The sequence below is a fragment of the Danio aesculapii genome, chromosome 5 (assembly GCF_903798145.1).
Source record: "Danio aesculapii chromosome 5, fDanAes4.1, whole genome shotgun sequence".
Lineage (NCBI taxonomy): Eukaryota > Metazoa > Chordata > Actinopteri > Cypriniformes > Danionidae > Danio > Danio aesculapii.
In genome coordinates, this window is record NC_079439.1 from 61,842,358 (window position 1) to 61,865,406 (window position 23,049).

Here is a 23,049-nt window from a genome sequence, read left to right on the forward strand (position 1 = left end):
CCTTTGGTTGTTGCCAACATCCAATGAAAAGTTCTAGTCAACAACATCTTTAGAAATATGTTTTCTGAAAAAAATGGTGATGTGTTCAATACTTATTTGCTCCACTGTATGTAGGTGTGATCGAAAATGTGACCTATTGAGCACAGTGACAGCCTCCGAAATGAGACGCAGATTCAGTGTTCTAAAAACCCATGAGGTGTTTTTTAATTAGCAAATAGCACATATGCATTACATATTACAATTGCAAACCTTAGCAGAGCAGCTTGCAGTATAAGCTTGATCATCAGGCAAGCCTGCTGGTGACATCAATCTGGCAACCTGCATTTGCGAGTCGCCATCAGAGGGGCCAGGTGAAAAATAAAAACCAAAAACGTCCAATATTTCAGACCAGGGCATTTTGCGGCCCGCTGGACTTCTTTGATTGACCCACGTGAAGTATTTATTTGATTTAAATTCAACTGCAAACATGGCCTTGCAATGTGCAGGTCTGATGTTGCGAGTGAACAAAAGGGGATTTCACATATAGCATCTTTTATCTGGATAACATCTTTTGCCTGCTCAGTTTTGTTATTTCAAATGGAGACGCCCTCAGCGCGCAAATTATGTTCAGCAGGCTAGAATTCTCTCACAGAACATAAAAAATATAAATAAATAAATGAATGAATGAATGAATGAATGAATGCATAAATAAGTAAAATTATCGAAGGTGAAGCAATCAAACAACCCTGTGGCATTTATATGTTGATATTGTGATGCTGGTCTTTAAAATACTTTTTGTGTAAAATTTATTTCTTTTTTTGAACCAATATTTTTTTATTTTTATGAATGTTTATTGAATAGTTTCACAGAATGTTTTTTTTTTTTTTTTTTGACAAATGAACTGTATTGGTCTGGCCCTCTAAAACCGCCTAGAGTCTAATGTGGCCACAAATTTATCAAAAATAATTGCCCACCCCTGCAATAATTTGAACCACTGGTTGTAAATTTTGCAGTACATACTGCACCTTTACCATTGAGCACCCCAGGTTGCCTTGGTGGATAATAGCGTATTTGATTCATTCAGTCAGGAAGACTCTCAAAGTGTGCGTCCGCGACCGAAATGCGATGCAGTGGACAGTAACAGCCTCCTAAATAAAATACGGATTCAGTGTTGCATGTGAGGTGGTTATTGATTAGCAAATAAAATAAATATTACTAATGTGAACATCAGATGACCAGGCTACATTTGTAACCCTGTGTCCTAACAACACGCTATGTCACGAGATACGCAGTGATTTGACTGTTTGCGCCAAACGAAATATGAGGGAAATTTGAATAAAGCCGTTCAGAAGCACAGAATAGTGGACTCAATTCACTCCAATGAAATTAGAAAGGTTTATAACAGGTTTAACATTTAATAATGTACATGCTGAATCACTGATATGTGTTGGCTTGCACTGAGTCACAGTTCTAAAGTTCAATTTAAAACGGTTTATTTTATTTTCAAAATCTGAGATGAACTTTCAGTATTAGGGCAATGAATGTCATGTAAAATGGCATTGAAACTCACATTATTAGCATTTAACACTGAATAAAGCATATGAGGTGTACACATGAGGTGATCATTGTCAGTTTATCCTGTTGTTCGGCTGCAAGAAATAGAAGCTGTTTCTAAAATATAAATTTTAGGTGTTGGTTAACACTCCTTTTAATATGGGAAAATATTCCTTATAACGTGTGCTCTTATTTAGAACACGACTTGAATCAGCCTTTACGCTCGATAGTTAGACTCGATCTTGTTGATGTTCATCTGGCAACCTGCGCTTGCTGTGTTTTGAACCAGGCATGCAATACCTAGTTTAACCACTGGGTGTCAAACTTGCATACTGCACCTTTAAATAAAAGCCTCTTCCATGTAGCAGTACTGCTCAATTACTGTTAAATTGCCTAACTGACCTTTTCCCGTAAATGCACAAATGTGCTGCACACACCAGCAGGGACATGTCGTCTATTTAACCGGTTAGACATCATTCAAACATCAGTACCAAAATACTGGTAAACTGTGTGATGTCAATCATTGAAAATTACCTTTAAAAGCAGAGCTGTTTTCTTTATCCCCATGAATGAGGTGAAAGCACTTTAGATTCACTTTATGTCCAATTTGATGAAGTTCTGAGTGACAGGTGATGACACATAATAGTTTTCAGAGATCCATAATAGTTTCTAATAGCGCTACAGTTACAGTACTACACTCTTAGATCAAATATAATAAAATAAATCACATTGACTTTTAACAACCCTTTTGGTTCTTGTCATAGGGTTAGAGTACATAAAGAACCATGGTCTGAAAGACTTCTATATGTTATTAATGGTGTTTCACATTATTATTAAAGTTTATTTTCATCTGTATTAGTATTATTGATATAGATTTTTGTGTATTATTTAATAAAATATGTTATGTAATGATTTATGTTTGGTTTTATACCATTTAGGACAACATTATTATCCCTTCTGTGAATTTTTTAAATAGTTTTTCAGATATTACTCAAGTAATGTTTAGCAGAGTACTATTTTTTTGATTTTGATTTTTTTTTTTTTTGTCTTCGCCATGATGAGAGTACATCATATTTTATATTTATAAATATTATATTTATAAATATTTAGTTATTTTGCAAGATACTAGTATTCAGCTTCAAGTGCATTTTTAAGGCTTAACTAGATTAATTACATTATTTTGAGTCATTGGACAACATAGTTTTTTTCCTGTTTTTTTTCTAACCTAATTTAACCAAATTAGGTTAATAAATATTTCTCCAGTATAAAAAAATAAAATCATACTGATTGAAAATAACATGCTGTGAATTATTTCATTGCTCTGTTAAATCATTTTGGAAATATTTAAAGCAGGATTCTTCAGCAGGATAGCGCTCCTCCTCATACTTCAGCCTCGACATCAGAGTTCCTGAAAGCATGAGGGTCAAGGTGCTCCATGATTGGCCAGCCCAGTCACAAGACATGAACATTATTGAGCATATATGGGGAAAGATGATCAACGAGGCATTTAAGTTGAATTCAATGATTCAGTGATGAATTCTGTGAGTCCTGCAAGATTGCTTTCTCTCCCATTCCAGATGACTTTATTAATAAGTTATTTGAGTCATTGCAGAGATGTATGGATGCAGTCCTCCAAGCTCATAGGAGTCACATTATTAATTATTTTTCCACTGCACAATGACTTTATATTCTATGCATTATTTCTGTTAAGTGACGAGACTAAAAACCAAGCCATGATCATAATTTATTTTGGCTGTTTGTTGACTTCAGCTCAGCATTCAACACTGTCATACCCTCTAAGTTACTGATCAAACTCAGAGACCTGGATATCGACACGTCTCTGTGCAACTGGGTTATGGACTTTCTGACTAACAGACCTCAGACCATCATCAAATTTGCAGATGACACCACAGTGATTGGTCTAATCAGCAATAATGATGAGACTGCCTACAGGGAGGAGATACAGCATCTGGCCACTTCGTGCACCGACAATAATCTGCTCCTTAACACCAATAAGACCAAGGAGCTCATTGTGGACTTCAGGAAGGGACGAACAGGCTCGCATGATCCCATCCACATTAATGGGATGGCCGTTGAGCCTGTCTCATCCTTCAAGTTCCTGGGGACCCACATCTCTAAGGACCTTTCCTGGACCACCAACACCTCCAGCCTGGTCAAGAAGGCTCACCTGCACCTATTCTTCTTGAGGCAACTTAAGAAGAACCAGCTTTCATCAGCCGTCCTGGTGAACTTCTACCGCTGCACAATAGAAAGCATCCTGACCAACTGCGTCACGGTCTGGTATGGAAGCTGCTCTGTTGCTGAGCGTAAGGCACTGCAGCGGGTGGTGAAAACTGCCCAACGCATCACAGGGACTACACTGCCAGCCATAGAGGACATCCAGAAGAAACACTGTCTGCGCCGAGCACGCAGTATTCTTAAGGACACCTCTCACCCTGCTCACAGACTGTTTTCTCTCCTGCCTTCCAGCAGGCGCTTCAGGCTCCCCCGGACAAAAACCAGCAGACTGAGGAACAGCTTTTTCCCCAGAGCTGTCTCCCTTTTGAACTCTGCCCCTCACTGACTCGTTTGCCCCCCCGATACACTTCCCACACTCCTCTAACTTAAACTCCTCACAATCACTGCACTATTTAACATTTGCACATTTAAAGTTTGCACATATTCATTGCACTGATTCATTTATTTGAACTGGACATACCCACTGCACATGGACATTTGTAATTATGTTTATCTATTTGCACACTTCTGATTATTAATAGCATCCTGTACATATATTCATTTATTGTAAATCTGTTCATAGCTAATACAACCTGTATATAATGTTGATAGTACATCCATCTGTAAATATCACCATAGTTTTTCTATAACTGCACTTTATAACTTATACCTGTATCCTGCACTTGCTGCTATTGCACTGCTGGTTAGACCTAAACTGCATTTCGTTGCCTTGTACTTGTACATGTGTAATGACAATAAAGTTGAATCTAATCTAATCTAATCTAAAGTAAGCGTAATCTAGAGGCCTTTGCCTTTTATATAAGCCACTTCTGATACCAAATGATCTACTAGAAGTCAAGATATTATTTGTTGTTCCTAAATTTTGAATAGGTGACAAGGCTTTTGCCAGGTAGTGCATATCACAAAAAAAAAAATTACACAAATACATTCAATATCATGACATGAATCACATTAAGAACTCAACCCTATTTATATTTGAAACCGTAATGTCAGTTGACACAAATGACATTTGATACAATTTTTCTTTACTTGATGTTACCTAAACCATTTTTTATGGCAAAGCTGAAACTTTATATTTAATGGATGGGGACAATCTTTAATAATGTAATGTGCTTTCTGTTTAATTCTCATTAGATCGATGCAGTGAAGGCAAAGTCCAAAGTGAAATGCTTAACTACTTCAGTTCCTGTCTTGCACAAATTACAGCACAAATTGTAACTTGTGCACTCTTATTTATCATGTCAGGTCAATGTGACCTTGTGTTACCACACAGGATCTTCAGAACATCCACAGAAAAGTGTTAAATCACCAGTACATGCTGTAGAAGTAAGCCGTTGACATGAACTATAATGACACATTTTAGTGGAATAATGAAAAAGCAAACAAGCTAAACCTCAATTTGTGCACTATCTAGAGCGCACTAATCTATCTAGAGTGCACTAATCTATCTAGTGCGCACTAATCTATCTAGTGTGTGTGTGTAAGTGACTCAACACTCTGTAAATGCTTCTTTTTGTGGGAAAGTGCAATAACCCTGTTGGAAAAATACAAAATCTCTTATTGATCTAGTTGAAAAATGATCAAATATAGCAGGGTTTACTCTGGTGTTTTAAAGCCAGCAGTTGAAGACCTGTTTGATAGAATATTAGAAATAGCAGAGACCAAGATTACTGTATTTGAAGAAACATTCCAGGTTTAATAAGAGTGAAGCTCTATTTGCATCTCTGGCTCAGCGTAGATTAAATTTCTTCTCACTCATCCGTAGGTTTGTAAATGTAAAGGAAAGCACATTGGATCAGAATTAAGAAAAGAGCTTTAACAAAATGCAAGGTTAACATTTCTGCATTCAAATGCTCTATCGTCTATAGCAAGCTGACAGATCCGCTGAGCTTAACTGGTATTGATTCTGGAACGTTCTTTAAGCCTGACAGGTAAAAATCATTTGATCAAGTGTGATGAAGCAGTGTAGATACAGTTGAAGTCAAAATTATTAGCTCTTGTGTGAATTATTTTTATTAGTATTTTCAAATATTTCCCAAACAATGTTTTATAGAGGAATTTTTCACAATATTTCCTATAATATTTTTTTTTTGTTCTGGAAAAAGTGTGATTTGTTTTATTTCTTATTTTATAAAAAAAAACATTTTAATGTCAATATTATTAGCCCCCTTAAGCAATATTATTTCCCATTGTCTACAGAACAAACCATCATCATACAATGACTTGCCTAATTACCCTGACTTGCCTAATTAACCTAACCCCTTCAGACCCAAATTATGTTTCAAGTTTCTGAAACAGTTGATGTTTTCACAGTTCTTGATGCTCCTATAAATGAGACCACATCATAATAATATATCTAAAAATTCAACAACCTTTAAATATATATATATATATATATATATATATATATATATATATATATATATATATATATATATATATATATATATATATATATATATATATATTTGTCTATTTCGATGGACATTAGGTCCGAACCAACCCAGGCTCATTCTGATTACGTACTCCTATATACATTTCTGTAGAAAATAAAATAGGTCCCAGGAGCTACTTTTTTTGCAATTTCTCTCGCGAGTGCCGTTCGAGCCTGCTGTTCTCGCGTAAATCCACCAGAGGCAGCTGTCGACCGACAGACCAATTTTTCCCTTTTAATATTTTCCCCTTCATTATACAAACATAAAATCCATACATTATTGTTGGTATAATCTTGAAACTTATTTTCAAAATCACAGAGATTAAGATAGTAACATTTTTACTTTAATTTTGAGGTTTTTGTTGTATAGATTGCACCTTATTTATAACAAACTTTATCTTCATCTTCCTCATCACTTCACATAATGTCCACGACTGAGATATTGCTATCTGCTATTTACTCAAGAACCTGCTCAAGGATCTGTATATTCTGCATATGATATTGTTTCAGCAATGAATTAGTACATCTATCTATATATATATATATATATATATATATATATATATATATATTAATATATATATATATATATATTAATATATATATATATATTAATATATATAAATATATATATATATATATATATATATATATATATATATATATATATATATATATATATATATTAATATATATATATATTAATATATATATATATATATATATATATATATATATATATATATATATATATATATATATATATATATATATATATTAATATATATATATATTAATATATATATATATATATATATATATATATATATATAAAAGTTCAATCAGCATTACTATTTAATTTCAGTAACAGATTTTGAACCCATTGTACATCCTAATTTATGTTTGTTTCTATGGTACTTTTGCAATGTAGATTGTGTCAAAGCAGCTTAACATAGAAGTTCTAGTAAATTGAAACTGTCAGTCCAGTTTTCAGAGATTAAGTTCAGTTTAGTTCAGTTCAGTGTGGTTTAAATTTCGCTGTTCAAATTCCAAACACTGAAGAGCAAATTCCAAATCACTGAAGAGCTTTAAATTGTAATGGACACATGGTCCCAAGGGGCTTATTAACCTAGTTCAGCCTTTAAATCCCACTTTTAAAGCTAAATACTAGTATCTTTAAAAAATATATAGTCAAATATTATGTACTTTCATCATGGCAACGATAAAAGAAATCGGTTATTAGGAAGTAGTTATTAAAATGTTTATGTTTAAAAATGTTTAAAAAATGTGTTAGAAAAATCTTCTTTCCGTTAAACATAAATTGGGGAAAAAATATAATAATTCAGGAGTGCTAATAATTCTGACTTCAACTGTAGATATGCTTAAGACTGAAAATCTTTCAATTCAGATGATGTGGGTAACTTTTCACACTGTAATGTGATTGGACAGGCAGGTGAAGCACTTCTTGTCCCAGAATAACTGGGGCACATGAGAGAAAGGAGATAATTATCGAAAAATTCTACTTGAGATTTTAACAGTGATATCCTAACTTCTGCTTGACACAGTTTTGCCATCCATTGTAATGCAAATAATCTTCCAATAACTACTCTGGCACTTTACAGATAGTGTTTCTGCCATGAGCCTTATAGCATCAAACTGTTAGCGAAAAATCCAGATAACACATCTACAGCTTCAGCAGTTTCTTCATTCATCAACATCGATCCTTTCCCTGGGCTCTGTCTGCTAGAATAATTTCTATATGCATTAATTCTGGTGGGTTAATAAGGCTAAATGTATGTAAATTCGTATATAATATGACTCATTGGACTTTCATGACAATCCGGCATCTGGCAGCCATAGCAGATTTGGGATGATAATGTGCTGGTCGGACGGGTAATGAGCTCCTATTTAGAATAACTGATCACAGGGGAGTCTGAGACACAGTGGTCATTCCCATTTTGCTGGAAAGGACTTAACCTCTTTGGCAAGGGGCTTTTATTGAGGGGCTTTTCAGCTCTGAGAGTTCCACATCAATTTTTGTTTCTAATGACATTTTTGTTTGGAGACCAACAGAGATTTAACAAGAGAGAATACCTTGTTCAGTTATGAGACCTTAAGGCTGTATCTGAAATCGTCCCTCTTACACTACCTGACAAAAGTGTTGTTGCATATCCAAGTTTTAGGATCAACAAATAATAGCTTGACTTCTAGTTGATCATTTGGTATTAAATGTGAAAAAAAGAATTAATATTGTGTATGACTCCCATGAGCTTGGACGACTGCATCTATACATCTCTGCAATGACTCAAATAACTCATTAATAAAGTAATCTGGAATGGCAAAGAAAGTGTTCTAGCAGGACTCCAGAGTTCATCAAGATTCTTTGGATTCATCTTCAATGCGTCCTCCTTCATCTTTCTCCAGACATGCTCAATAATGTTCATGTCTGGTGTGTGGGCTGGCCAATCCTGGAGCACCTTGACCTTCTTTGATTTCAGGAACTTTGATGTGGAGGCTGAAGTATGAGGCTGAAGTCAATATTTCAAACCTTTCTTTCTTCTGTGGAACACAAAAGAAGATATTTTGAAGAAAGCTAGAAACCTATAACCATTGGCTTACAAAGTATTTGTTTTTCCTACTATGGAAGTCAGTGGTTACAGGTGTTCAGCTTTCTTCAATATAGCTTCTTTATAGTGTTCAGCAGAATAAAGAAACTCATAAAGGTGTGGTTTTTAGGGTGAACTCTATCCCTTTAAATACTGCTCTATTTGAGGAACATTCATTTGGTGTCCAAAACCACAGTGAACATTCTAAAGTGCACTCGATCAATCTCACGCTGCACCACAATGACAGATGTACAACCGATGCATTTTTGAGAACTGAAAAATATGTATCCTAAACTATGTTTTCTTGCCGTTTTTATTTTCACAAATCCACTAGAGGCCACCTTGTAATCTCAAACACGTTACTGGGGCATGTTTCCTCATGCATGCTATTTCTCGTAAATCCACTAGAGGACGCTGTGTACATTTCTGTGCATATTAATGTCGTTCTTGTGCGCATCTGTGAGAGAATTGATTTGGCTTGACTTCATTTATAATCTATTTATCGACTGACCCACATTCTTCCTTCCCTAAATCCAACCGATAATGTTTTCAAATGCGAACTAGAAGAGAAAAGCCTTCACGGCCATGTGCTTCTACTGCTATCTCACTCTGCTTTTAGAGGTCTTCATTTTTCTAGGTTTATACGTCGGACTCAAATCCCTCTTCAAGTCTAGTCTAGCACTTTTTGCAGACTAGCCATCCATATGGAGCTAAGCAGTCAGCGGTATACCCCCATAGCGTTCGTTTTCCACATAAAATATGCCTTATGTAATTCGAGCATATATTTCTTGTTTCTCAAAAATGTACACCAGAGCACATTTTCAAAATGAGCCTGTGTTGGTGTCTTGTGGCAAAGTATTGATTCTGTTTTAGTTACAGGGTGTAGAAACACACGGTTAATCACTTCAGCACATATTGATTCTAGAGTTAAATTTAATCAGACAAAATCAGAGAGTTCAATTATTCCCCTAAATCAGTGCAGAAGACATTTTTTGTTTACTGCTTCCTAATATCTCTCTGCTATGACACATACACTATGCATATTTGTGCAATGTCTTTTTATTAAATGCACAACAGTAAAATAAAAGACTACACATTCTCAGTCTGAAATAAAACATCTGAATTAAAAGTCAGCGACCCCTTGTTTATTCATAAAGGAATAATGCTTAGTAATTTTTTTTAACCTTCATAAATACACAAAACAGGCTCTTTTAATAATTAACACATGCAGGCACTTCTTACTTATAGTATTGCATCTTTTATTTAATATATACTTTGTATTCACAGTTTGTAAAATGTATCATTACATGCCTAAAAATATACAGCAGGTTTCAAAATATTTTCACAGTCGTTCCATAGTCCAACAACCAATTTACTTTCTTTTATAGGGCACCTATGATGAAATCAATCTTTGTAAGCTGTTTGGACAGAACTGTGTGTAGGTTTAGTGTGTCCACTGTCATATTGGAGTGATAGAAACCCAACAAGTGTCTTTTTAAAATGTATAGCTTTAAAATAATACCCAAATCCCAGTGATTTTGAGGCCCACTGCAACATGACGTAGGAGTGCGGTTTTCCCCGCCCACCGAATTGATTGACAGGTGCCATGTCTCCATAATAGCATGTATGCACATGTCCACAGAATATTTTTTTGCAAAGAAACATGTTGCAAAACATGTTACAGCTCTCTGTGATCAGCTGCACCTCAATAATTAATTTTATGAGTTTAAAATGTTTTTTTAAAACAGAGCATGTTTGTTATAGATTAAATCTCTATGAAATTCTTAACCGCTTTAATCACCACAGCCGCATGGTGTCAGTAAACGCATATTAGGCATGGGCCTGTATAAGATTGTCACGGTATGATGACCTTGGATAAAAATATCACAATTTCACAGTATTGTGATTACTGCTTTAAAATAGGTTCTTTTTTAATTTCTTGGTTAAAAAAACATTTCCCCCCGTTGAACACAAAATATTTTATTTTAAAATATTAACATTTAAAATATTTTGAAACAGTAGTTTTTGATGTGGAGGGTCCTTTTCTGCTGGAGATGCTGTTGGCCTAAAAAAAAAAAAAAAAATAGTTGTAAAAAAGCACAAATATACCGTAGGAACGGTGATAACATGATTACCAGCGATCTCTAATCACCAGAGATCGCTGGAAAACATTCATACTTGCATGAACTACAAATCTGCCATGTTATGAACTACAACACCCAGTCATGCCACACACACACACGCACGCTCAAGGACTGATTAATGCCCTACATAAGGAACACAGACACTGTTGCTGAGTCTTGTTTTCTGTTATAGTGACATTACATCGCGTTTCCTTTGTCGTGTTTTTGATCCTTGCCTCGTTTATTTGTTTAATCCTGTTTGCTGCCTGCTTGTGACCATCTGCCTGTTAATTTGACTACGACTCTGTGACTCTAAGACTCCCTTATACATCTGTTTGCCTGTGTATTGAGCACTGCTTGCCTGACCATTCTAATAAACCTACATTTTTAAAACCTTCACTTTTCCAAATTGCGGTAAACCTTGAAACCGGTTATCGTCCCATGCCCAGCTCAAATGTGATTGTGTATCTGTATTGTAAACAGCATTTTTGTGACACTCATCATTTCAGAAAGGCTTGAATAAACCACAAAATACATGACATAAATTTACTAGGTATTTATGACTAATGAGCTGTATTTCAGCTTCATCCATGTCTGTCTTTATCACTGAACGCTGTTCATCATGCACACGCACTATGGAGTGGTAGGCGGGGAGAAGCAACTCATTTGGATTTAAAGCCACAGGCTACAAAAACAGCCACACTGCCCCCCAGACAGCAAAAAGAGCAGATTTTACATTATATAATAAATGATCTGATGGGTATTTTGAGCAGAAACTTTACAGACACATTCTGGAAACACCAAAGGCTTATCTTACATCTTGTAAACGAGTTAAAATATGTGCCTTTTAATTAATTTTTCATTTAACAGTTTTTTTTCTTTCTTTTTTTCAGAGAAACTTTTATTTTTCTTGATGAAAGATTTCACTTTAAGGGAATATGGAAGTCTTGTGGATGTTAAGAGTTCTTCATGGTTCCCTTCGTAGCAGTAAAGGACCTCTTTTTTACGTGTTTATAATTCTTGGAAAAAAATAATTCAAAACGTGATACAAAAAAAGCTATCCAATCTAGCAACCCCATCTTGAAATTCACTACCTAGACTTGGCACTCAGCATATGTGAAGTTCACTCTCACATTTGTGCGGCTATGCAATCATTTCTGTCTCTATCAAAGGTCACTGGTTGTTATAAATCTCTGCAAGCTTTTCAATGTCCAGGGCCCTCATATGATTTATCTGCATAAACAAATAAGCAAACATGTATCTTTCAGAAAGGACCCCTGAAGACCCTTATGGCTGATTACCAAGGTCCGTTGATATCTTTAAAATAACACTTTAATGAAACGGTCAGAAAACTTTAATAGAGAATTTCAAAGAAAACAGTTATTTAAAGTAATACCTTAAAGATTGTTTTTGCAACATAAAATAACATGACTGCAACCTTACATAGCAATAAATAGTAGATATACTTTATTCTCCCACAGCGAGGAGTTTGGGCTCAGTACATCCACCGCCTCGCATAAAATTAGAAAGTAACATGAAATATATGAATAAATAAATAAATAAATAAATAAAAGCTCAAATTAAAGCTTAAAGTTAATATTAATAGTTATAACTGGTTATAATTAATTATTAATATTTAAATCAGCTGTAATTATTAGTTATTTGATGTCTCAATGCTAAATGCATTTGGTTTTTTTAAGTAGGATGTATTTAACATATTTTTTCAAGAAACAAGATTATTAGTTTAGTTTTTATGCCTCAGATTATCAGAGGTATAGAAATGTAACATTGTTTAAATAAAAGCTAAAGTGGTATCTGATCATTTTTCTGTATTAACCTATAGTTCATCAAAAAGATCACAATCCAATGTCCTGACAAGTAAAGGTCTGCAGAAGTAGAGCCTTAAGTGGGTATAACTTCTGTAGCATTTTATTTCTTATCAGTTTTTCTTAGCTTTTGTTTCTGTGAACTAAACTACTGCTACCATTCCAACACAATCTCATGGCAATTCATAACTTTTTGATTTAGTGGCTAATTTGTATGAATTCGTGCAATATTTGTAAAATTTAGTACGATTTGCTCATCCCCCAATGACCCCTCCTTTTTAAAATTGTACATTTTCATACGACTGAACTTGTACGAATTTGTATAAATTAGCCAATAAACTGACACAATGTAAAATACTTACATTTCCTTGTGAGATCAGGCTGACCATTCTCACAGAATTTATTGTGATCTCCTAAGCAAATGTCGTTTCTAAACCATATGTTATTGTTAAAGAACGACTGAGCTAAAGATACACAAAGCAATGGACTGTGCGTTCATTTTACCCACTCAATGACTGAAGCCTTTGGATGTCTGTCTCTGTTTGATTGAAAGTAAACAATCACTTCATATTTGCAGAGACCTTTAACGTTAAGTCTAGTGACATTTCAGAAGTCTAGAGTAGTGTTAGCTGAAGTACTGCAGTCTCTGGTTGAGGTTAGTTTTTTTTTTTCCCCCTGTCGTCTGGACACGTCTGTCAGTGCTAGTAATGTAAATAAATGTTTCTGAATATCAGGAGGCAACTGTACAATATCAAGTCAAGATTCATTGTAATTCCACTGCATGCAGGAACAAAGTGGAATGAAATGTTGTGTCTACTGTGCAATGCTACGGTGCTACATAAACAAAATCATAAATTTGAACACAGCACTGGATGTATATGGTATTTTAACTAACTGGAGAAGAAATATAACTATACTAACTATGCATACAGTTCAAGTCAGAATTATTAGCCCTCCTGAATTGTAGGGTTAGGGTTAACCCTAATCCTATTAACATTTCTAAACATAATAGTTTTAATATTTTGATTTCTTTATCTTTGCCATGATGACAGTACATAATATTTGACTGGATCTTTTTCAAGATACTAGTATTCAGCTTAAAGTGACATTTAAAGGCTTAACTAGGTTAATTAAGCAAGTTCTGGTAATTGGGGAAATCATTGTATAACGATGGTTTGTTCTGTAGACAATCGAAAAAAAAAAGATTATTAAGGGGGCTAATAATATTGACCTAAATCTTTTTTTTAAATAATAAATAAAATAAAAATAAAAAATAAATTACTGCTTTTATTCTAGCAAAAAAAAAAAAAACCCAAATAAGACTTTCTCCAGAAGAAAGAATATTATAGGTAATACTGTGGAAAAGTCTGGTCATTTGGCAAATAGTTGAAAATAGTTGAAAAAGAAAACTGCTTTATTTAGTGTTGAATGCCAAGAATGTGAGTTTGAATGCCATTTTACATGACATTTATTGGCATACTACTGAAAGCAGCAGTAGATAGTTTAGCTCAGATCTTAAAATAAAATAAACCATTTGAAATTGAACTTTAGAGCTGTGAAATAATGCAAAACAACACATATCAGTGATTCAGAATCTACATTTAATAATATTAATGAGGTTTAATGTGTATTAATTTGATTATAAACCTTACCATTTCGTTGGGGTGCAGTAAGTGCACTATTCTGTGCTTCTGAATGGCTGTATTTAAATTGTTGTTTCGTCTGGTGCAAACCGCCACATTTCTTATCACTGCAAATCCCGTCACATAGCATGTGGTTAGGACACATGGATACAATGTAACTTGCTCACCTAATCTTTATTTTCGTAATATTTATCTCATTTGCTACTTAATAACCTCATGTGGAGTTCTGAATCTGCATCTCATTTTGGAATCTGCTACTGTCCACCGGAGGTCAAATTTCGTTCACGGACACATGCTTTGAGACCCTTTCTGACTGAAGCCAAGGCAGCCTGGGGTGCTGAATTATATATATATAATTGGCTAAACTGACATTGGGCGGGTTATATATATATAATTGGCTAAACTGACATTGGGCGGGTTAAGGGACCAAAAGAAAGACAGCGTTCTGGCATGGAACGCACATTTTCAAAGCAGAATATCTGACTTCAGCATTGTTTTTCTGATAAACAGTACAGATGTTCACAGCATGTTTCTTAAAATCTGCAATGGTATTTTTGTGCTTTTGAAGAGCCAAAAACTTGCATACAGCACCTTTAAGGTTGGAAAAAGGCAAGTAGTGCAACATGGTTTGTGGTAAATTCACAATGAATGTTGGGATTATAATTCTCTAGTGTGTTTTCTCTCGTTTGATTTTGGTTTCCAAATAGATTGTTCTAATATATAGATTTTTCATTTTTGTTGCTACTGTATAAATGTGTTGCCTGGAAACCTCAGTGGATTTTAAATCATCTTGGCAGCTAGATTATGGTGGAATATTATCGATTCATTAGCAAGATAATTGTTTTTTCTCTCCATTTTATCTGGTCAGGATCTCACTAACCTTGCTGTAAGTCCAGCGTTGATTTCCTCCTCATGTGCACTTGTAAACACAGCTTTGTTTCCCGGCAAACCTGTCTTTGCTAGTTTGAATCTAATTGGACTGAAAAAAAAAAGTGTGTTCCAGATTTATGTGCAGTATTATTATGATCCATGTTTCGTGTTTCCCCTGTCTTGTGTTTTGGAGTGTTTTGAAGTGCTTTGAAGTGCTTTGTTTTCATTGCTTCCTTTGTTCTGGTTTTGTATTTAGTACTTTGCTTTGTGTAAGTTTGTGTAACATCTATTCTAGATGTAAGCTAGTAGTACTTCTACTTCTAGAAGTAGTTTGAAAGAATATATTTAGTTTGTCCCAAACTGTACCATGTTGAAATGAGTACTGTATTTCAAAGTTACACAGATGGTCCAACAGATTCAAAGTAGAGATCTGTGCACACTCAACAGCTAATATTGCGGCCATTATTATTTGTTTACTTTTATAAAATACATGTCGGTTTCTCTGTGAAAGCACTGTAAATATTTTCTTCAAAATTTTTTCAGTTAAATACAAATTGCACATTCTGCATTTTATAAAACATCACAGGCTCAGCTTTTATGGAATTGGGAGTGTAAATATATACTGTGTATATTCAGTTGTAACTGAAGGAGAATTTCACAGAGGAGCGAATCCAAATGCAGATTTATTCAACAGAATGGTCAGGCAGGCAACGGTCAACACAGGCGCAATCCGGTTTATACAGATAATTCAGAAGTCGTCGTCGATGAACAGGCAAATGGTCAAAACCGGAGATAGGTAAGATAAACAAGGAGTAAGGCTAAGAATAGATTACAAAAAACACGACATGGATCAAAGAACACGGCTAGACATAGAAATTAAATGCTTTGTAAAGTTACAGGTTCGTTTGACTAACAAATCAAACAAATAACACTTAGCAGCTATGTGTTAGCAAATGTGGTTTATAAATTGTCTGTGTAATGAGTCCTTGAGCAGCTTCAGCTGTGAGTATTTGCAATCAGACGAGATTAAGAAGTGGTGTGTGTGTGCGGTGCATGTTGGGATTTGTAGTCCATTTGGTGGCAGAGTTGTAGTTCTCCAGCGATCCGCAGTAGTTGGATTGCTGGTGACTGTAACAACTGTTTATAAATTCACTGTATTGTCTTGGCTTACATTGCTTGTTACAAAGCAAAACCCCTTTTGGAAAGTTTTAACACTAGAATTTCACTGAAATGTGGATTAGCTGTTTTTAATAATCTATATTCCAACATTACACTATTGTTAATGTTTGAAATATGTATATAACAAGTATTTCTTAGGGACCTCTTTGACAAAGAGATGTAGAGATGAGATGTTCATCTTAAGGGGATATGCCATTTAGTAAATTCAAATTCAAATGTAAAGCTAGCTCTTGGCTTTTAGCATAGCTGTACTGAGAAAAATAATATTACCAACATTTTGCTGGTGGTTGTTGAAGTATCAAGATTTACTTCAAATTAAATCAAAGTATGAACTGAAATAACATCATTTTGAACAAAATCTGCCCAAAACAAAGTTAGTTTTGAGTTCATTTCAGCAGTTTGAAACAGCTCACCAAACTGAGCCTTCGAGGGAGTTTGTTTTGGCTCACAAACTGCTTTGCAACTGTCTATGTGGTGATTATGCTTTCTTTGAGTGTGTTTTGGAACTCCGTATTCTACAGTTTAGGGGTGCTAAAGTGTGCAAAAGCAGAATACCGTCATAGCCTTTCAAACCTCTTTCTGCCCTCAAATGAAGAACAAAAAAGAACTTTGTTTGAAGTATTGGAACCTTTAGATTTTTCTCAAAAATGCCTATTAAACTATTTTAGTCTTTCACAAATCTCAAACACTTTCATCACACACTAAAGCCACCATAAACACACAAACAACTGTCTTGATGGTTGATGCGTCAGAGCAAATCAACCGATGTGTGTTTGTATGTGTAACAGTGATTCAGCATGACGACAGAATTTGCTGAATTCATCAAGCCAGATTGGAGGGACGGGTGGTGTCCTACGGGTGGTATAGAGAAAGTCTGTGACAGGAGTCCAGGCTCTTCTCTCTCTCTCTCTTTTTCTCTCACTCACACACTCCACAGCACTGTACCTCCATCTTCCTTCCTCTGATTGAAACCATGGCAGATGGGGTGCAGCAAATTGGAAGGCAGAACGGTGCTGATCCGAAGCTTGCCTTTTCTCTCTCCGATAAAAAAAATATTAATTTTCAGCTTGGGCTCAAGCTGCTGATCGGGGGCAAGCGCGTGCTGCTGGGATGATGAAGGCTTTGGAAAGACTGTCAAAATTCCACGTCCATTTGAATCCTCTTAAAGTTCCTCACAGTTTCTTTACCTGCATCTGCTCTGAAAATAAAAGGAGATACAGTGGACTGAAAAAATGAATGATATTATTTTAGAAGTACACTTTTTTTTGTCACTATCTCTCTCTGCATTGTCTTCTGTTGTGCTTTTTATTTTCCTATTTATCTTCTTGCACTGCCCCCGAGCCATTTTGTAGCTTGGATGTTCAGAGGAATGTTTAGTCTTTCACTTGGATGATGTTCTCCTGGTGTTGTCAGGGTGTCCGCTGGGTCTTAAAGTCTTACATTTCAAAAACAAAATTGTAGGCCCTTAAAAAGTCTTATATTCACTGAAATATTGTCTTGCAGGTCTTAAATCATTTTAAACAGGATCTGAATTTTCTTTTATATGAGGCTACCCAAACACGCATTCAGTAACCAACACTACATCTCAAAACTAATATTATAACAGTCTGTTGTGCATACATTTAACTTTAAAAAAACAACAACATATGTATACAACTAGTGTCGAGTTTAGACCTTATGATTTTAGCCCCGATTTTGACTCGCTGACGAGTTTTGAGAAATCGCAAACAAATGCCTGAAATCACAGGCAAATCGGTGCTTGTTCACATGAGTAACAATCACACAGTGTGAAAAATCAAAGATGCGATCTGAGAGAATCGCCAATAAGTCGCAGACACGCGTCAGATATTTGGCGTGCTAAATATCTGGAGCTGTCGGTGATTCAAATCATGCCGTGTGAAATGTGTTCTGATTGATATTAACATTGATTACCTCCAGCCAATCAGACAGCAGCATTCACTAGTATGGGTATTTGCAGGCTAGCGGGAGATAGCGGGAGAAGTTAAACTGGCTTCTTTTTGGTCTATTCGGACCCAAGAAATGGAGGAAAAACTAGTGGAAATTTGGCAGGAGCACTCATTTCTGTTTGACATGTCATCTGAGCAATATCACAACCAGGTCGAAAAAGAAAAAAAAGTTGAGAAGGTGCTGATTCCATTCAAAGGCCAGGTGAGCAAAAAAAGTACATTTTCTACCCCTCTAAAGGCTTCTTTCTCATTATGTACTCAATAGAAGATGTACTACACGTGTGTGTTTGGTTGTGAGATGTAATTTGTGGACTGAGGCAAAGTTGATCGATCGATCTTGCAGTGTAAACACAGCAGTGACGGAATGCTACCCCAGATAGTCATGCAGTGTGAACACATCTGTGACACGACTTCTTTGAAAATTGTGCCATCTGAACTCGTCATAAGGTATGCTTGTTTTGAAGCATTATTTCAAATATGTGGCTAAGTTTAGCGTTTTTTTCTGCTCAGCCACTAAAAAAAATGCATTTATCCCTATATAAGTCTGAAATTTCATTCTTCATGGTCTTAAAGGTCTTAAAAGCCTTGTCTTGGGGAAACCTGCAGAAACACTGGTTGTAGTTATAGGAGTTTGAGGGTTTACAGTCTCCTCAGTTTATGTGTAAGAGTTTTCTGTGTTGGGTGTTTGTTCTGACTCTGTCAAATTTTGAAAATCGATTGCTCATGTTGTGGCAGTCCTTTCTTTTTCTAACGAGATTGAAGGAACATGCCCATCTTATCCCAGCACGACCACAGGATATAAAGGTAATTGAAAGTAGCTTTCTTTACATACAATTTTGAAGATCAGCTATTACCCAGAATCATTTTACTTTTAAGTTTGGCCACCCTTGAAATGGCACACATCTCTGGGTCAAGACAAGTAAATGATGTCACTGTCGGATGGGAAATTTGTATATCACAGTTACTAAGTTGCATTGATCGTTTGGGCCAACCTGACCCTCCACAGGTGACCTAATCACACCTGCAGTTTCTCTACGATGGACTTCTCCAGCCTCTGGCACCTAGACTGAAGCTCCACACAGGAAGTTTGGCCAGAAGAATAATAGACGTGCCCAACAGAGCCTAGTTACTCTCGAGGTTTTACTCTCGGGGTTTTTTGCAGTGAGGATAAGAAGTCAATGGAATTACTTAATGGAAGTTAATGGAATTACAAGCTGTTTGATCAGTGCATTTTTCCCAGCATTAGAACTACCAGATCTAAAGCAATAGGAGTGTTGAATTCCATCTAATGGTTTATAAAGTTTATCATAGCTGTGTGTTTTATAGTACCTGTCCTTGAAGATATGTTATTAAATATGAAGTGCTATGCTAAGGCTCTTTAAGAATGTATTGGCTTGAGAGAAAATGCTTTTTTCTGTCCTTGCTATCAGTACTCAGTCATTTGTTATTTGGCATGTGGGATCACTCAATTAAACAGTGGTGACAAACATTATTATCCTCCTAGCCGGCGTCAGGACGTGGACGCACTGGGGTACTGTTTTTGCACATTTCAGCGTTTACAAATAGATTACATCAAAAGGAGCATGAGTAATCTTGACAAACTATACATCAGTCTAAAGCTATAACCCTCAAGCAGCCATTGTAGCTTTTTCAATAGGAAGTTATAAAGAATGTATTTGTTGAATTTGTGTAAGAAAACGCTTATTAGATATTTAGCGAATATCGTTGTAATAACAAGACACGCATGCATTCATTGCTGTACCTCATGGGTCATTTTGAAAGGTAAGAGTCCAAAGAACATCACATCTAACACATTAAGTCCATGGACACAATATTGTTGAATTGTGAATGGTTGTTCACTTGTTTGTCATCGTTTTTTTCAGAGACCTGTTGTTTAGATTGTTTACGATGTGACTTGCGTGTGATTATTTGAGTGCTGGCTAACAGGTTAACTTGAATGAAAAGTAATAAACAGCATTACGCTACAGTATCCAAATATGATTTTGTTTGTGTTTGTCTTTAGGAACATTATCACACATTCTTTAGACAATGTTGTAAAGTAACTGTTAAAATGTTTCGCTTGAATGAACTGGCTCAGTAAAAAATAAAATAAAATCAAGCTTAACAGAAATGCATCATACTGTACTTTGAATTTCTATTTGAATGAATCTATTGCATCCTTTTATAAACTCTCAATTTCCAAAACCTTTATTTGAGGAAAAATACCATGAACCAAACAAAAGCTTTACTGAGTTGAACTGAAATTTACTGTAAAGTTCATTAAATCATTAATCTTCCCTATTGTAGAGGTCGCCATAGCAGAATGAACCACCAAATATTTCAGCATATGCTTTACGCAATGTAGCCCCTTCCAACCGCAAACCAGTATTGGGAAACACCCATAAACAATCATTCACACACACTCAATGTTCTCGCAAACATGATGAGAACATGCAAACTTCACACAGGAATGCCAACTGGTCCAGCCAGGATTCGAACCAGCAACCTTCTTGCTGTGAGGTGACAGTTCTAACCACTGAGCCATCGTGCCGCCTACAGTAAAGTTGTACAATTTAATTTAGGCTTTTATTCAAATATAAATCAAGTAATGATCTTTGCAATGAATTGTCAAGTCATACACATGTCAAGTCAATTGTCTTCATACACATCTTTGAGTATTTATGTGCTTACACAAGGGTATGTGTTATGCTATATCAACTGTCTATCTCATTCTAATCATGGTCTCATTCTTTGTCTTTCTGTCTCTCTCATTTTCTCTCTCTCCAAAGTTTACTTGAGTGAAAGTGATGGCAGTGATGCTGAGCTCAGCGAATGCAGCAGTGACAGAAAGACCTTCGCTTCAGAGACCGATCAAAGAAGAGATTCTGGTAATGCACAGTTCATAGTCAAATACTGACAAACATTCCCACCCTCACAAACTCTTACAAAACTTATACAACTCCTTCGGTCAGTCTACCATAGTCCACATAAAATACACACATCCCCCTAAAGCTCAGAATTATCTGTATGTGCAACTTGATGCACAATATAAGCTTGTTTCTGAACAAAAAACAAACACTTTTGAACAAATTAGTACATTTTTAGATACTAGTGTATGGGTTGTACAAATATAATAACTGTTACCTTATAGGTTTCCCAAAAAAACGTTGATCAAAATCTTTTCATTTTTTTTTTAAACATTTTTGTGCATTCAGAATCGAGTGGAGGCCAAGTTCAGACACCCCAGTCCAGCTTTACCAGTCCAACTCGAGGCAGCATTCATATTGAAAGTCCATCCTGTTTGGTCAGTGAGCGAAGCAGCAGCAGTTTTAACCCTGGTCTGGAGGACGAGGTCATTAACCATAGCCGAACGTTACTGAGTGAGTGCCCATATGTTCTCTACTTGTTTACTTGGCTTTCTAAATAGGGATTGTTTTATTTGCAGCTTGTCCTAATTACTACAACTTACCTTTACTTAATATTTACCTATGTTCACTTTCTTGTACCTATAAGTTAGGTTGCATGTATACCATTTCTACAATTGGACAAATTCCCAAAAGTTTTATTTTTCATTTTCAGATTTAGCTTTCACTTTTGGGTACAGATTTCTGCCCACAATATGGTTAAGGTGTAACCATATAGCCACAGGTATAACCACATGTTTGGTTTGGTATAACCACATGTTTAGTTTTTTTTGAAGAACCCCATTGATGTAATGATTTTGTTTACTATGTACTAACCAGTGATAGGTTCAAAAATGGAAATGGATCATTTACAGTACTAAAATGAATGAATAAATTGAAAGTAAATAACTGTACAGTACCACTAAATAACTTTTAATTATATTGTTATATTTTTAAATTGTTGTTTCATAAAATAATGCAGTATTTTCACACCTGTTATTCAGCATCTTTTAAACTGTACAGTAATTTTATTTTTATTGATTAAATTGATTTTTTTTTTACATTTTTTTCCAAGTTGTTCATTTTTATATGTTGAAGTGAATTTCTTTTGTGCTGAATCACTCTGACGTTTATTTCCTTTTCCTGTTCGGAACATAACTGAGCTTTTTATTTAAATTTTATTATTATTCAAGTATTTTTGTTTTATTGATTTTTATTAGTATTCAATTTTCCCACAACACACATATTGAACGACAAAATAACACAGTGCATAGCTACAAATATACTTACACCCCATAAAGAAAGAGGAAGGGGGGGATTCAATTGGGAAATTGGGGTAAACTTTCACTTAGGATATAGTAACCCCTGAGCATTCAATGTAGGATAGAAAAGGCTGCCAAACCTCATAGGCTGCATTTACACTGCAAGGTTCAAGTGACTCAATTCCGATCTTTTTTTCTGTCATAAGGCACAGATCGCATATGGCCATTGCACATGTAAGAAGAAAAAAAACAACACTTTATGATAACTACACACTATGAACCGTTTATTAAGCATTAGCAAATTGTGAATTTATTATCTGTTAAGCATTAACTCTACATTAATAAACGTTAATAAGCAGTTTATAACTGCAGCTACAAATGCTGTATTCTTGACTTATAACCACATTTATAATGTACTTAATAATTGTACTTTCATACTTTGAT

The 23,049-nt window shown here is 35.2% G+C and overlaps 1 protein-coding gene across 5 annotated transcripts in view; it reads left to right on the top strand.

The window, feature by feature from the left end:
* Positions 1-23,049, top strand: part of doc2b (double C2-like domains, beta) — a 460,613-nt gene that overhangs the window by 122,454 nt on the left and 315,110 nt on the right. For all 5 annotated transcript variants that reach the window (XM_056458622.1, XM_056458623.1, XM_056458620.1 and 2 more), the window contains 2 exons: positions 21,230-21,328; positions 21,656-21,820. In XM_056458622.1, coding sequence (XP_056314597.1) covers positions 21,230-21,328; positions 21,656-21,820 — 264 coding nt within the window. The remainder of the gene's footprint in view (positions 1-21,229; positions 21,329-21,655; positions 21,821-23,049) is intronic.